This window comes from Grampus griseus (genome assembly GCF_964374135.1).
Source record: "Grampus griseus genome assembly, chromosome: 1".
Classification (NCBI taxonomy): domain Eukaryota; kingdom Metazoa; phylum Chordata; class Mammalia; order Artiodactyla; family Delphinidae; genus Grampus; species Grampus griseus.
Genome location: NC_139017.1, coordinates 178,951,486 through 178,965,299, shown reverse-complemented (window position 1 = coordinate 178,965,299; position 13,814 = coordinate 178,951,486). Strand labels below are relative to the sequence as shown.

The 13,814-nt window shown below is 62.5% G+C and overlaps 1 protein-coding gene across 1 annotated transcript in view; it reads right to left on the bottom strand.

Annotated features, from left to right (window-relative positions):
* Positions 1-3,861: 3,861 nt before the first annotated feature.
* ACOT7 (acyl-CoA thioesterase 7) overlaps positions 3,862-13,814 on the bottom strand; it is a gene marked incomplete at its 5' end in the record, with an annotated part of 90,835 nt that continues 80,882 nt past the window's right edge. Inside the window, one exon of the mRNA XM_082662416.1 lies at positions 3,862-4,208. Coding sequence (XP_082518542.1) covers positions 4,110-4,208 — 99 coding nt within the window. The 3' untranslated portion in view covers positions 3,862-4,109. The remainder of the gene's footprint in view (positions 4,209-13,814) is intronic.

Sequence of the window (13,814 nt, the reverse complement as noted above, 5' to 3'; positions counted from 1 at the left end):
CGCCCCCAGGCTGCTCTCCGCCGGCGCCGCTACCCATCAGTCCCGCAGGGCCCCGCTCGGCCGCCGCCCAGGGCGGAGCTCTCGACGAGTAGCCTCCACATCTCCGCCACGCCCGCCCTCCACCCTCGCGGTCTCCGCTCCTCTGTCCTCCGATCCCCCGCCCGGCCAGGCGCGCGGTCCTGCCCCAGCGGGGCCCCCAGCTCTGCCCAGCCCCGAGGGCGCGTCCGAGCGTCGGCCGCGAGCCGAACGCTGACGGGACTGCGGTCCCGGACGCCTCCCGAGTTACGCTGGGCAGGGGTGGGCCCAGGACCCCCAGAGCGGCCATCCTCGCCCCCTGAAAGCAAGCCCCCCGGGGCGGCGCTGCCAGGCTCAGAAGAAGGGGCGGACCCCGGGGAAGTTACCCCGAAGGTCCCCAAGTTGGGGGGAGGGGTGCGCAGCCTTAAGCGGAGCCCGCGGCCATCGGACAGACCCCGTGACCGACCAACCACGGACAGCCCCTCCCTGCCCAAAGTCCTCCCGCCGGGGGTCCCCTGCCCTGCCGCCCCCGGGCTAGGGCGGCGGCGCTCACCCTGCATTCGGGCGCCCGGGGCTCCAGCTCGCTGCTCCCGCCTCCGGCTCCGGCTGCGGCTCCCGCGCCCCCGAGCCGAGCGCGGGCCGCCGGGGACCGCGTGGGTGGCCGGCGGCGGAGCGGCCAGCGGGCCGGGGCATCCTGGCGGCGGCCGCCCGTGGCCTGCGCGTTCCGCTCGGCTCGGCCCCTCCGCCCCTCCCTCCCTCCGTCCCTCTCTCTCTCCCTCCCTCCCTCTCTCCTCCCTTCGCGCCGCCGCCGCCGCCGCGCTCCGATCCCGCCGCTCGGCTGGCTGCGCCCGGGCGGCCGGGGGCGGGGGGCGGAGCAGGGCGCCGGCCTCCGAGGGCGTCTCCACACCGCCTCTCGGACCGCCCAGCCCCTCCCCTCGGAGACGCGGCCCGCCGCGTGTGTCTGTGTGTCTGCCGCGCGTTTGTCTCGTACCCGCGGGGGCGCGCCCTCCGCATCCGCGCCTCCCGGCCGAAGACCCCTAGGGAGGGCGGCGCCTCTCGCGACGCCTGGATCAAGCTTGGGCCTCTCGCTGCCGACTCGGGTCTGTCCATACTCCCGACGCTGGCTGCGAGCCTCCTGCGGAAGACCTAGGCCAGGGGGGCCTGGGGCAGGAATGGACAGTGGGGACTTAGGGCCGGCGGTGGGGGGCTCAGTGAGGCCTTCCTGAAGGATGTCACATCTAAGGTGAACTATAGGGGCGGGGCGTAAGGAGGACTTGGGGGCCCTGAGGACTGGTGGCCTCTAGAAATTGGGGAGTCGTTTATGGGGGGGAGCCAGGGCAGGAAGAGGTGAGGTTGGGTCAGCTAAGGATTCAGACTTACCCTCGGGCCTTTGGGGGGGCGGGGGTTCCACCGCGGGAACCAAGTGAATGGACCACTGGGCTGCCTGCTGGGTGGTTGTCCCTCCCCCCATGGGCTCCGAAGTGTTCTCTGTGAAGCTGAGACCACGACCAGGCAGCTGGGAGAGGCCAGGACCTGCGACCTGACACCCCTGGCCCTCTCTCTTCCCTCCCTCAGGAGCTTGCCCTCCACTTAGCACTCCTAGCAGGGCACAGGCTGTCGTCACCTCTAGGCTAGGTGGGGAAACCCATTAGTCCCCTTGATGGGGTTCTCTGGAGACCCAAGTCACAAGAGAGAGTGGCCTCTGGCATCCTGGCCTCCCATCCAGTCAGAGGATCCTGCCTGCCTCTTCTAGAAAGCCAGGGACCACACACACCCCGGACGAAAGGCCTCTGGAGTCACACTGTCCTGCCCCACAACCGGGAGCACCCACGAGTGCCCAGCCCTGTGTCTGGAGGAAGGCGGGCATCTGCTCGGGACTGGACTCAACAAAATGCAGCCAGTGCTGCCTGTACCACTCCATAGCCTGGCTTCTGTGCCCACCTACACCATCTCCTCCACACCCCAGAAACAGCTGGGGAGTTAGAAGCAGCTTTTAGGGGGCCCAGAGTGAGTCTTGGGATCAGGTTTGTTTTTTGTTTTTTTTTGACCGTGCTGCACGGCACGTGGGATCTTAGTTCCCCGACCAGGGATCAAACCCGCACCCACTGCATTGGAAGCGTGGAGTCTTAACCACTAGACTGCCAGGGAAGTCCCCAGGATCAGTCTCAGACAAAAGTCAAAGTGTTCGTGTAGCAAAGGTTCCACAGTGAAGCAGAGCTGGTGAATGGCGAGTCCTGGGCCATGCGCTCCCTGTGTGTGGCTTCTGGGTGGTCAGGGCCCCTGATGAGCTCTCCGTGGACAGGCCAGCTCCCTGCCCATGTGACCCTGGTTGTAAATAGGGCATCAGCAGTAGGAGGCTGACACAGGGTAGCTGGTAGTCAAGTGTGGCATTTCTAAGGCAAACAGGCAATCCAGCCATCCAGAGCATGGGCCAGGCCGCTGCCCAGCTGGCAGAAGGCAGCCTGCCCCACGCCTGTGGCCCCAAGTGCACCTCCACGAGCGAGCCCAGCTCACCACGGCCGCCTGTACTAGTGCCCCTGCCCCTGGCTTAGCTGGCTCTGAAGGCAGGTGGGAGATTAGCTTCCGACGGCCACCGTGGGGAGCCCCAGGGCCCAGGCACTTTGGGGCCGGCTCGCCTCCGCACCACTCCCTGCCCAGGGCACCGCCTATAGCCTTCAGGAAGTTGGCACAGGGTGTGGGTGGAGCTGGGGAGGCTGAGGCAGCCTCCAGGGGGCCGGGGGGCAGGGTGGGGCTGCCGTGGCCTCCTGTGGTCTGTTCCCCCCCACTGCTCCCAGGCAGGAAATAACCCCGTCAGCCAGGACTGGGGCCCGAGACGGATTCCGGAGGTCCTGGCAGGCGTTTCTGCACATCTGGAGCCACGTTCTCTCTGTCGGGGCCCGAGGGAGCCCTGCGTGAGGCCGTAGTTGTTGGTGGCCAGTTTCATCCCCAGGCTTCGGGGACCAGCCTGGGTCAGGAGCGTTCCCCTAGGCGATGGTGACTGCCAGTGCTTGGTGCAGGGGCCCTTCTCAGCTGGGGCTGGGGCTGGGGGGCTGGGGGGCTGGAGTGGCCTTGGCCGTGTATCTGCCCTGAGGCTGCTGGACCAGGTGCACACACACAGCCTCATACTTCACATGTGCGCACACACGTGTGCAGAGACAGGGATGCCGACACACGTGCACACGCGTGCACGCGCGCGCGCGCACACACACACACACACACACACACTGCCCCTCGGACCCCCACCCCACGAGCCTTCCCAGTAATGCCCCTGCCCGAGTGGCTGGGGGTTCCCACATCGGGCACAGGGGCCCTGGCACCAGCTGGGGAGGCTCCCTCCGGCAGGATCCCTGCCTCTTGCTCCGAGGTGTCTCAGCTGCCTCCAGGGAGCAGAGGCCAGGCCCAGGGCAGGCCTGCCCCATGCTGAGCTGTGGTCTGGTCTGGCTGAGCCCGGCTCTTTCTGCCCAGCTCCTTGCCTGAGTCCTCACAAAAGCACCCCAGCCCCCATGGACAGGAAGGCCAGTGGGACACTGGTTGGGGCCTCAGAGCCAGGACATGGAACCAGGGCCCAGGAGGGGGTTGAAGGGTGGGAAGGGAGGAAGGGGTGCTCCAGCAAGCTGTCGGGCAAACACAAGTGGGCGCCGCTGTGCCCAAGGTTCTGGGGTACGTGCAGGTACAGGCACCGGGGGGGTGGCCCTGAGGAAGGGGGGGACCCGTGGGAGCCCACAGCCCCCAACACCCCGGGGAGAGCAGCCGCCCAGGACAAGCAACCACCCAGACCAAGGTCCAGCCAAACAGCAGCTTTATTAGCGATGCTGGGCTTTCCATACCGTACAGCGCGCGCCCCAGCATCCCCCAGGGCTTCCAGGGAACGCCCTGGGGCGTCGGGACAATACTGTGGAGCACTTACACGGGGATGATATAAATAAAGCTTTGGTGTATAGGTTTCCAGGAGAGGTGAACACAGGTTAACACTGCGAGACGAATACTTCACACAACACCAGCTGTCAACGTGAACTGGGGTTTTGGCCAAGGGGTAACTTCTAAATGATGAGACGCTGGGGGCTGCTCCAGGCCCCAGCGGTAGGAGGGGGCGTCTAGGGCTGAGGCTCCGCTTGACCCTGTCGTTTTGCCTTCATCTGCAGGTACCGCCCTTTGCCTTCCTCAAAGCGCTTCTTCTCGTCCTCAGTCTCGGGCTGTGGACCACACACAGAGAAGCAGGCAGGTTAGAGAACCTGTGACTGCAGCGGAGCCTGGGCCCTGCCCCGCCCCGGCCCTCCCCGAGGGCACAGAGAAGCCCGCCCAGGCCCCATCTTCCTGACAGCCCACAGCGAGCATCCCTCCCCGTGTCACCTTCCACAGCAGGCCGAATCCTGAGCCCAGCGCCATTTTGGTAATGAACTTCAGCTGAAAATGCAGTTGATGATGAAGCGCGGGAGGGGAGGCCTAAAGCAGAGCCGAGCCAGGGCAAGGAAGAGGGGGATCCCCCACGTTTGCGCCACTCCCAGGGAGCGCCAGCTGCTGTCCGCCTCTGCCCCGAAGGGAAGTGGGGACAAGCACCGTGCTGGCTGGGTGACCTTGAGAAGGCCACCTTACCAGGAGCGAGCGACCACACTGTGGGCAGCGAGTCCTGGCCAGCACAGACGCCTAGGAAGTGGCACCTGGTGTCCTCTTCACCTCTTCTCTGCTGCTTCCTTCCTCTGAGCAACCTAAGAAGCCAGGTCCCCGAGTGACCAGGGGACTTGGCCAAGGGCTGGGTCTTGCCCAGGGCAGTCCCGGCTTGTGCCTGCCGACCCAGCAGGATGGCGAACGGTGCCCCCTCTCACTCTTGAGAGTGGCCTGGCCTGGCCGCTAAGTGGTGTGGCCCTGGCCAGAGAGGTCCACTGCGGCAGCATCAGGGGGTCACTTCCCAAGGCCCCATCTCCCGCCCCCCAGGGCCAGCGATTCGGGCTTAAAGAGCTGTGCGAATTCCTCTGGGACGACACTGCCTTGCGACACTTTGAAGGCGTCTGAAAGCCAAAGAAATGGGGCAGTTGCCCTTCATCCACAATGACACCAAGCCCTAGCAGCTATTTTTGGCCCAAGGGTTTTACAGACAAATGGTATATTGGCAAAAGAGAGAACGATCAGCCTGAGGATGGAATGTCAGGTCATACCGAATACTTCCTCCCCTTCAGCCTTCTCAGCAATTGTTCTCTAAATGTCACCAGGTGTAAACTGTCAAACCTTGCGGCTCAGAGCCAGTAGAAAGTTCGGGTATCTGAAGCACTAGGATCGTGGTCCTTATAGTGGTTCCGGTTCCTGTCTGAAGAGTCTCGGGGCAAACGTGGAAAATGGTGGCTTTTCCAAGACACTTTATTGGAGGCCTGCTCTGGTTTCACCTCTGGCTGACTTTTTAAAAATAAAATTTGAGGCTACTCAATTTGACTTGAAACAGCACAGGGAGATAAACTGTTCTATCTCAGTTTCAGCAGGCAGTTCTAAGCGGGCAAGACCCCCGAGTCCTCCAGCCCCTGCTGCCCAAGGCACCCCACGAACACAAGCCCACATCCTGCTGGGCCCAGCCCAAGGTTTCTGCACACATCCAGGCAGAATGTGCTAGCTCGGGGCCTCTCAAATGTTCACGTACGCACGAATCACTTGAGGATCTTGTAAATGTGGATTCTGACCTGGTGGGTCTGGGGGTCAGAGGCTGAGACCTGTTTCTTTTTTTTTTTTTCTTTTTCATAAATTTATTTATTTTTGGCTGCATTGGGTCTTCGTTGCGCGCAGGCTTTCTCTAGTTGCGGTGAGCGGGGGCTTCTCTTTGTTGCGGTGCGCAGGCTTCTCATCGCGGTGGCTTCTCGTTGCGGAGCATGGGCTCTAGGCACGCGGGCTTCAGCAGTTGTGGCACATGGGCTCAGTAGTTGTGGCTTGCAGGCTCTAGAGCGCAGGCTCCGTAGTTGTGGCGCACGGGCTTAGTTGCTCTGCGGCATGTGGGATCTTCCCGGACCAGGGCTCGAACCTGTGTCCCCTGCACTGGCAGGCGGATTCTTAATCACTGCGCCACCAGGGAAGTCCTGAGACCCGTTTCTAACACGGGTCCAGGTGATGCGATGCTGCTGCCCGCAGAGCACTTTGGGTAGCAGGACCCTGGCTCCTCCCCATCTCCATCCCTGTTCCAAACGGGGGACAGCCAAAGCGGCCAAGAATGCAAGGGCAAGGCCACAGGCTAGAACAGTGGGGGCTTTTTCCTCCCCCTCCCCTATATGGAATTTGCTTGGCATGGCTGAGGAGACCCGTGGCTCCCATCCACCTGCAGCCCGAAGGCACAGCCCTTCCTTAGTGGGAGGAGGGGTGTAGCCGGGCTTCCTGCCTGCCTCGCAGACGACCCCATCAGTGCCTATGGGGTCCCAGAGCTGGGAACCGGGGAGTCGGGGCCTGTTGGGGCTGGCTGAGAGGAGAGCTGGAGGAGGGCAGTGGGGGGTCTGGACCACGTTCCAAGGTTCCTGCCAGCTCTAGAAACCCGCCCCTCTCTGCTGGGGCTCTGGAGCAGGCCCTCCTTCTAGCTGGTGGAGTTGCCATCTCGGGGGCAGGGGAAAGAAGGCAAGGGCTTATTAGAAAGAAAACGATTTCTCAGAAGCAAGAGAGTGTGAGCTTGGCCTGGGTAAGGCAGCAGGACCAAGAGGGGGCGGCTACCAGGCCCTCTGCAGAGCCCCCTGGAGCCACGGCCTGCCTCGCGAGACGGGCTTCCTGTTTCTCCAGCCCATCAGTGGTCTTGGAAACCAGCAGATGTGGGATTCGGGTGAGAACTGGGTCCCTAAGTGCCAAAGTCATCAGCCAAGTGCTCCTGGGGCTCCAGGGAGCAGGGAGGGGACCCAGGGAGGGTGGCAAACGGCCCCGTGGAGCTGCTGGCGTGAGCTCAGGAGCTGGCGTCCCATCTGTCAGGCAAGGATGGCCCACGTGAGGCCAGGGCCTGGGTGGGGGGTGCTGGCACTGGGACTGAGGAAGGGCTGCTGGGCCCGGGAGACGCCCGGGGAGCAGCCCACCCTCTGTGGGCACCTAGCCATTGACCCCTTGGGGCCGCCCACACTGCACACTTGGGTTCTTTCCCTCAAGGACGCACACCACCGTTCAGTTTGCGTTGACACCACTGCCTGCAAACTTGCAGCAGGAGTGCGGGCTCTGTGGCCTCCTGCATCCCGGGTCTCTGTCTCCCAGCTCCAAAAGGGAGATGAAGCCTTCTTGATGATTTGTGGCCAAACGGGTCTGGAAACCTGAACGCTGATTAGCCTCTCCCAGCTAATGACGCACACAGGTCAAAATCTTGAAATCAAATAAACCTGTTTAATGGTGTTTAATCAGGGCTGTCCCGCAATGACTTAGCCAGGGACCCCTTTTCCTAAGGAACCTTACTCCCATCTTGGGGGTGGCTGAATGGGAAGCACGCCCACCCTCTCCTGAGGTCAGCTTGTGGCACGCCCTCAGAGCTGGCCGACAGCCCCGGGAGAAAGAAGCCGGGCACAAAGGCCCACCGCACGTGTGACCCCAGTTACACAAACGTCCAGAACAGGCAACTCGACAGAGGACACAGATTAGTGGTGGCCAGGGGTTGGGGGAGGGATAAAGACTGGCGGTGTGCTGTGTCTTTTGGTTTTTTTTTCAAGAAATGCAAGCATTTCTTTCTTGCTTTTTCTTTTTAAATAATTTATTTGTGTATTCATTTTTGGCCACGTTGGGTCTTCATTGCTGCGTGCGGGCTTTCTCTAGTTGTGGCGAGGCGGGGGCCACTCCTCGTTGCGGTGCGTGGGCTTCTCATTGCAGCAGCTTCTCTTGTTGTGGAGTACAGGCTCTAGGAGTGCGGGCTTCAGTAGTTGCGGCTTGTGGGGTTCAGCAGTTGTGGCTCACAGGCTCTAGAGCGCAGGCTCAGTATTTGTGGCGCACGGGCCTAGTTGCTCCGCGTCATGTGGGATCTTCCCAGACCAGGGCTCGGACCCGTGTCCCCTGCATTGGCAGGCGGATCCTTAACCACTGCGCCACCAGGGAAGTCCCTCCTTTTTTAAAAAAAATAATCAATTAATTAGTGGCTGCATTGGGTCTTGCTGCTGTGCGCGGGCTTTCTCTAGCTGTGGCGAGCAGGGGCTACTCTTTGTTGAGGTGCGCAGACTTCTCATTGCCGTGGCTTCTCTTGTTGCGGAGCACAGGCTCTAGGCACGTGGGCCTCAGTAGTTACAGCTCATGGGGCTTAGTTGCTCTGCGGCATGTGGGATCTTCCCGGACCAGGGCTCGAACCTGTGTCCCCTGCATTGGCAGGCGGATTCTTAACCACTGCGCCACCAGGGAAGCCCAGATTGTACATTTTAAGCAGGGGAACTGTACGGCATGTAATTATATCTGAAAAGCACCCCAGAGGTACAAGTGCCATCCTAGTTTACAGAAAGTCAAAGGGAAGGTTCAGCGGGGCGGTGCCCCACCCAAATCCGGGCACATGAGGGAGGGGCACCAGGGCCGGGGTGATGCGCACTGAATTAAACCATGCACTTGTCCTGCCGCGGCGCCCGGGCCTGGATGCGTGCACTCCCCGCGAGCACACAGACCACCCCCTGCGGGACCCTGCCCTGGGGAGCTGACCCGCTAGCTGACCACACACGGGAAAAGAGGCAGCCGACGCAGCACTAGGAATGTGACAATGGCAGGGACCAATGACAAAGGAGAGCAGAGCGAGGTGGTCTCGAGGGCCAGGTCCTGGGGAGGGTTCCTGGGAAGGCGTGCGGGCACCACCTAGCCCACGAGAGTCTGTGTAACAACCCAGGAGGGGTCCAGAGCTGTCATGCTCCCCTCCCACCAATGAGGACGCGGGGCAGAGGCTGAGGCTGAGCTAGCGACAGCCGCTAAGTGGCAGAGCCTCGGTTGGAGCTGCTGCTGCCCTCCAGACCAGCCTGTGCTGACGGGCTCTCGGGGCGGGCCTGTCGGTGGGCAGCAGGGCACGCAGTGGCCCTCCCGTGTCACCCTGGCGACCCTCCAGAATGAGCCTGGAGCCCCCTGGGCCTGCAGCGGCCCAGCCCCCCTGGCTCTTCTCCATCTGGGAGGGGACAAGCCGGGGCAGGGGTGCGTTCCTGTCCCAGCCTTGGAGCCAGGCGCCTCCCCGAGGAGCTGCCTGGGCACTAGAGGCGAAGAGCAGACGGGCGCTGCGCCTTCCCCTTCTGCCAGGTCCTGTGAGTGCCAGCGGGCCACATGCAGCTGCCCGAGCGTCCTCCGGATCTCCACACACACGAACAAAAATGCCGGCCCTTCCATCACATTTGGGGCCACGACCCCCATGCTCTCCGCACACTCACGAGGAATGCCCTCTCTAGGTCATAAGCTCTGGGAGTGAGGGGTGAATGTCTGGGGGTAGCAGAGCATCTAGAAGCCAGGGGAGGACCACGTTGGGTCCTCATCAGGGCTGGTTCTGGGGCAGCGGGCAGGGTGTCCACTTCCGGGTCATGCCCACACAGGGTGGGCGCCTCGTCTGCTTCCCCTTGTCCCACCAGGCCCCGATGTGCAGCTGTGACGAGCCCAGCCCTCTACGGGGTCCCCCTAGATGACTGCAGCTACTCGCCCCCTCAGCAGCCAACGGGCCACCACGTGTCCAGAACGGGTGCACCAAAGGCTATGAATTCTCCTCTCAAAGCATGACCTGAGGAGGGGCCGAGGCCAAGGTGCAGGTACAAGACAGGGTACATTCTAGTCTCTGCTCAGTGGAGGGAGGGGCCCGCGCCCAGCCCTGGGCCTCAGAGCTGCTGCCCTGAGTCTCTGACGTTCAGTATTCTGCAGCTAACTCATCAGCCAGGAGCTGCCCTCGGACAGACCTCACGCCGCCTGATGATGGCTGTACAGGCAGCTGGCCAGCTGGAGAGCGTGGCCAAGCCATTTGCCAGGCCCGGGGGGGAAGGAGCCAGACGAGGGCTCATCCCTCTTCTCGCCTCTGGGGACGGCGGCCTGGGCTGCACGTTCCAGGCTCTGAGGATTCGGTGCTGCTACCCCAAATGCTGACGGCCCTCCTCACTGGCCTGCCCTGGAAGGTGCCCAGCGAGGGCACACGTTTAAGAAGACAGGCCCTGACCGCCACCCTAGGGGGAAACAGCCAGAGGTGAGCAGAGCAGCCTCTCTGCTCTCTGTGGAGGTGGGCGCCCTGCCCTGCTGGCTGGTGGACACTCAGCCTCCCCAGGGCCACGAGCTCTGATAAACAGCTCTCCTGGCCAAGTGACTAAGAGGGTCCACCACTTCCCTGCTGGGCACGGAGCTGAGAACGAGACAGATGGCTCCCGGCACGCGGCCCCGCCCACGGCCCCGCCCACGGCCCAGCGCCGCCTCCTCACCTCCTCGCAGCCCGTCTCCCTCCATCCGGCAAAGTAAATAAATACATAAGTTGTTGGCTGTTGCTGTTTTTAATGGGGGCTGGAGGTGACGGGGAGAAGGGGAGGACAAAGCTCCTCCATGGGAAATCACATTTTCCCTCAAGTGCCTGAAGCTGTTGGCAGGGAGGAGGGCTCACGACCCCCCCCCCCAAGTGGCCCCCTGTGGGTATGAAAAAGGAGAGGTGACAGCAAAGGGGCCCACAGGCCGCTCAAGGCGTGGTGACCCCTGTTTACCTGCCTGGTGGAAGGGACAGTGGAGGGGTGGTGAGGATGTGGTCCCCCTGTGGGGGTCACAGGGACCTGCTGTGTGGCCTCAAGAGACGCTGCCCGCCTCCCCAGGGCCAGGTCCTCCCACCTGTAAAATGGGGTTCTCAAGGAGGTGACGTGGCAAAGGGTTTCCTGCAGTGCCAGTGCGGGCTGCTCTCCGCGCATGGCAGTCACACCGCGTGTGTGCGCGCGCGCACGTGCACGCTCGTGAACTACTGTCATCACGAATGGCCTTAGAGACCAACTGCGCTCCTGTCTGCCGACCCATAGCCACTGCGCTGGGAGGAGGGCGAATGGCCCTGGGGGTCACCTTAAGGCAGCTGGGCCTTTGGAACGTCACACAGCCCCAGGGACGTGGGGGTGAGGGGAGGGTCCCAGGGCCGGCCCCTCTGTGCTCCGGGCACCCCGCTGGCTCCCACCCGCCCGCTGGCTCCGGGCCCCCGGGCCTCCGATGTGCATCTTCTCCCCCTCTCCCCCTCTCCGCCCACCGCGCTTCCTGCCAACGCTGTCTTCCGGGCTCCCGTCAGTGCAAACCAAATGTTTTCCATTTTGCATTTTCTGTGCTTCCAGAACACACATTTGGAACTTGGCAGGGAGGGTGAGTGACTAAGTTCCACCCTCAAGAGCTTGTCCTTTTTGTAATTAACGAACGTCTGGTGCGAAGAGGGTTCCCAGTGGTGATATAACAACTTCCTGTGAGCCTGAGGGACGGCAGACCTTCTTAATTAGGAAGCCATGCGGCACAGCCTCTCCGGTCTTCATAACAGGAGACGAGAGGGATTGTGGGACAATCATGAAGGCAATTAAGACATCCTCCAACTACTGGGGCCCTTCGGTGTGGCATGGCGAGGGGCTCTATGCATGGTGGTGTCCAGGAGTCCCCAGCCCCGCAGGCAGCTGTGTCCCCCAAGTGCAGCTCCACCTGCAGACCCCGACCCCAGGGGTGCTGGGCTGGGCACCCGGGAAGCCGCCGTCCGGGGGTTTAGCTCCCAGCGGCCGCAGGCTGGGTCTCACCGCCACCGCCGCCAGCACACGCAGCCCCAAGCCTCCAATGATGGGACCGCCATGGGGAGTTGTAGACACCCTTGCCAGGGGCTCCCCTCACCCCACAGCACCAGCTCAGCCCCTGAAATCACTGCCCTCGTGTGCGGTCACGAAACTCCCCTGCGGAAGGGCCAAGAGGAGGCTACGGAAGAGGCAGGGAGCTTGGGCGCTGCCTGGGAAAGGGCAGCGACGGGTACCAGTCTCCGCTGGGAGAGGGGACACAGGCCCTGCTCACAGCACTGGCCCCTGTACCAGCTCTGTGGACACGGCTGTCCCCACCAGACGACAGCTATAAGGTCCTCACCGCCTTTTTCTGAGCCCTTCCCACGGGCTGGGCCCCGGCCAGGGGCAGTGTCCTCACTGCAAGCCTCTGGCCCTGCATGTGCTCACTCATGTCGGCGTCTTCCCTGCCGTCTGTCTGAGGCCAGCACAGGGCCTGAGACACGGCGGGGCCCAGAAGGCGTTTGCTGAGTGAACGAGCAAACCAACGGAGACTGCGGCGAGAAGGCCACATCAGTGTGTCGTGCGTTAGAGAGTCTGCTCGATGGACACATTCAGGCAACCTCCGTCCCCAAGCAGCTCCAGAAGGCTCAGAGCACCCAGGGGCTCGGCAGGGGCCTGCGCTGGTGACAGAGGCACAAGGTGGGGCGTCCGGCACACCTAGGGGTGGACAACCCCCTCTCGCCCCCGATGAAGCATCTTCTCTCCTGCTGGCAGGGCCGGCATGCCGTTCTCTGATTCTGTGTGTGCACGTGAGCGGGGAGATCCTTCTGCGTGCTTCCTCCCACTGCGGGGTTCCGGGGTCTGTTTCTTCCTTGCATCTTTGAGCATGGGGTTCAGAAGTGTCCCTGTCCCTGGCAGGCCTTTGCCAGGGGACTCCACGCCACCTCACAGAGAAAGCACGAGGCTGCCAAGAAGCCACGGTTCTCACGTGGTGGGGCGGCCCTGTGGTCCACCCCAGGATACACCAGGCATGAGCTCACCCTCCTGAAAGACCCTCTCAGGTCCTGCGGCCGTGGCCCTTGCCTGGGCCCAATGACCTTCACAGTCCTCTCCCCAGCTTCGAAGTCACCTTCCGGGGGGCCACAGTGAATCAAGGCTGTCCCGACTCTAGCTGGGATTCTCCTCTTTCCGCTGCACCCTCTGCCCACAGGCCTCTCTTCCTGCAGCCGTGTTTCCGGCACCATCTGGGGTCAGGCCTAACAGTGCCCCTGAGAGCCGGCCTCGGGCCTTCACCTTCTATAGAAATCACAACAGCTGGGGTCACCTGGATTTGGAGACACATTACTGAAGCAACAAGAAGCTGATGTTCCAGAGGTAGAACCTACCAAGGTTTTAACGAGAAAAAGCGTGTCATCGGTGCACTGGGCCCTCTTCTGGAGAGCTGACTGTTGAACTTGAGATGAGCGTTCTCCAGAGCCCTACTGTCCACAAAGAGGCCGGCCCAGAGCCGTCAGGGCCACGGCATCTTCAGGAGACGTGAAGACTGGACGGGTTAAGAAGGCCAGAGGAAGAGTCTGGGCTCATGGCAGAGCAGAGGTGAGAGCCAGGCGGCGGGGGCCGCACCCTCTCATCCACACCCCCTGTGGTACCCACACCCCTGGTTCCAGGGGCAGGTGGGACTCACAGGCCACTACAAGTTCCCAAATGCCACCCATTCAGGGGACAGGAGCAGCTTCAAGATTCTGGCATTTCCCCGTGACAAGGCAGACTCCCTGCTAAGCATCCAAAGCCAAGAGGGAGAGAGAGGACATGGGGTCAAGAAGCTTCACGCATATTCTAGTCCCCGACTCGCTCCCGTGGACGGGCAGCAAGGGCACAGCCTCCCGCACTGACGCGGCTCCCCGGACCCTTCCTGGAACAGACGAGTCAGTCCTGCTGTGCTCCAGTCTGAGCTTCCTAAATCAGGGCGCAAGTAGAAATCATTCCAGCACACCGAATGTCTGGGACAGAGGTGTCTCCCCAAGCCGTAGGGCCACCTGGGGCCCCCAGCCCAGAACAAGCCCCACGTGAGGGCCCTCTTCCCTTCCCTGGGGGTGGGATGTATGTTCCTTTCACCATATCAGGCTGTAGAGAGCAGGCCTGGCCATGGTTGCAGGGAGGTGGTGGCTG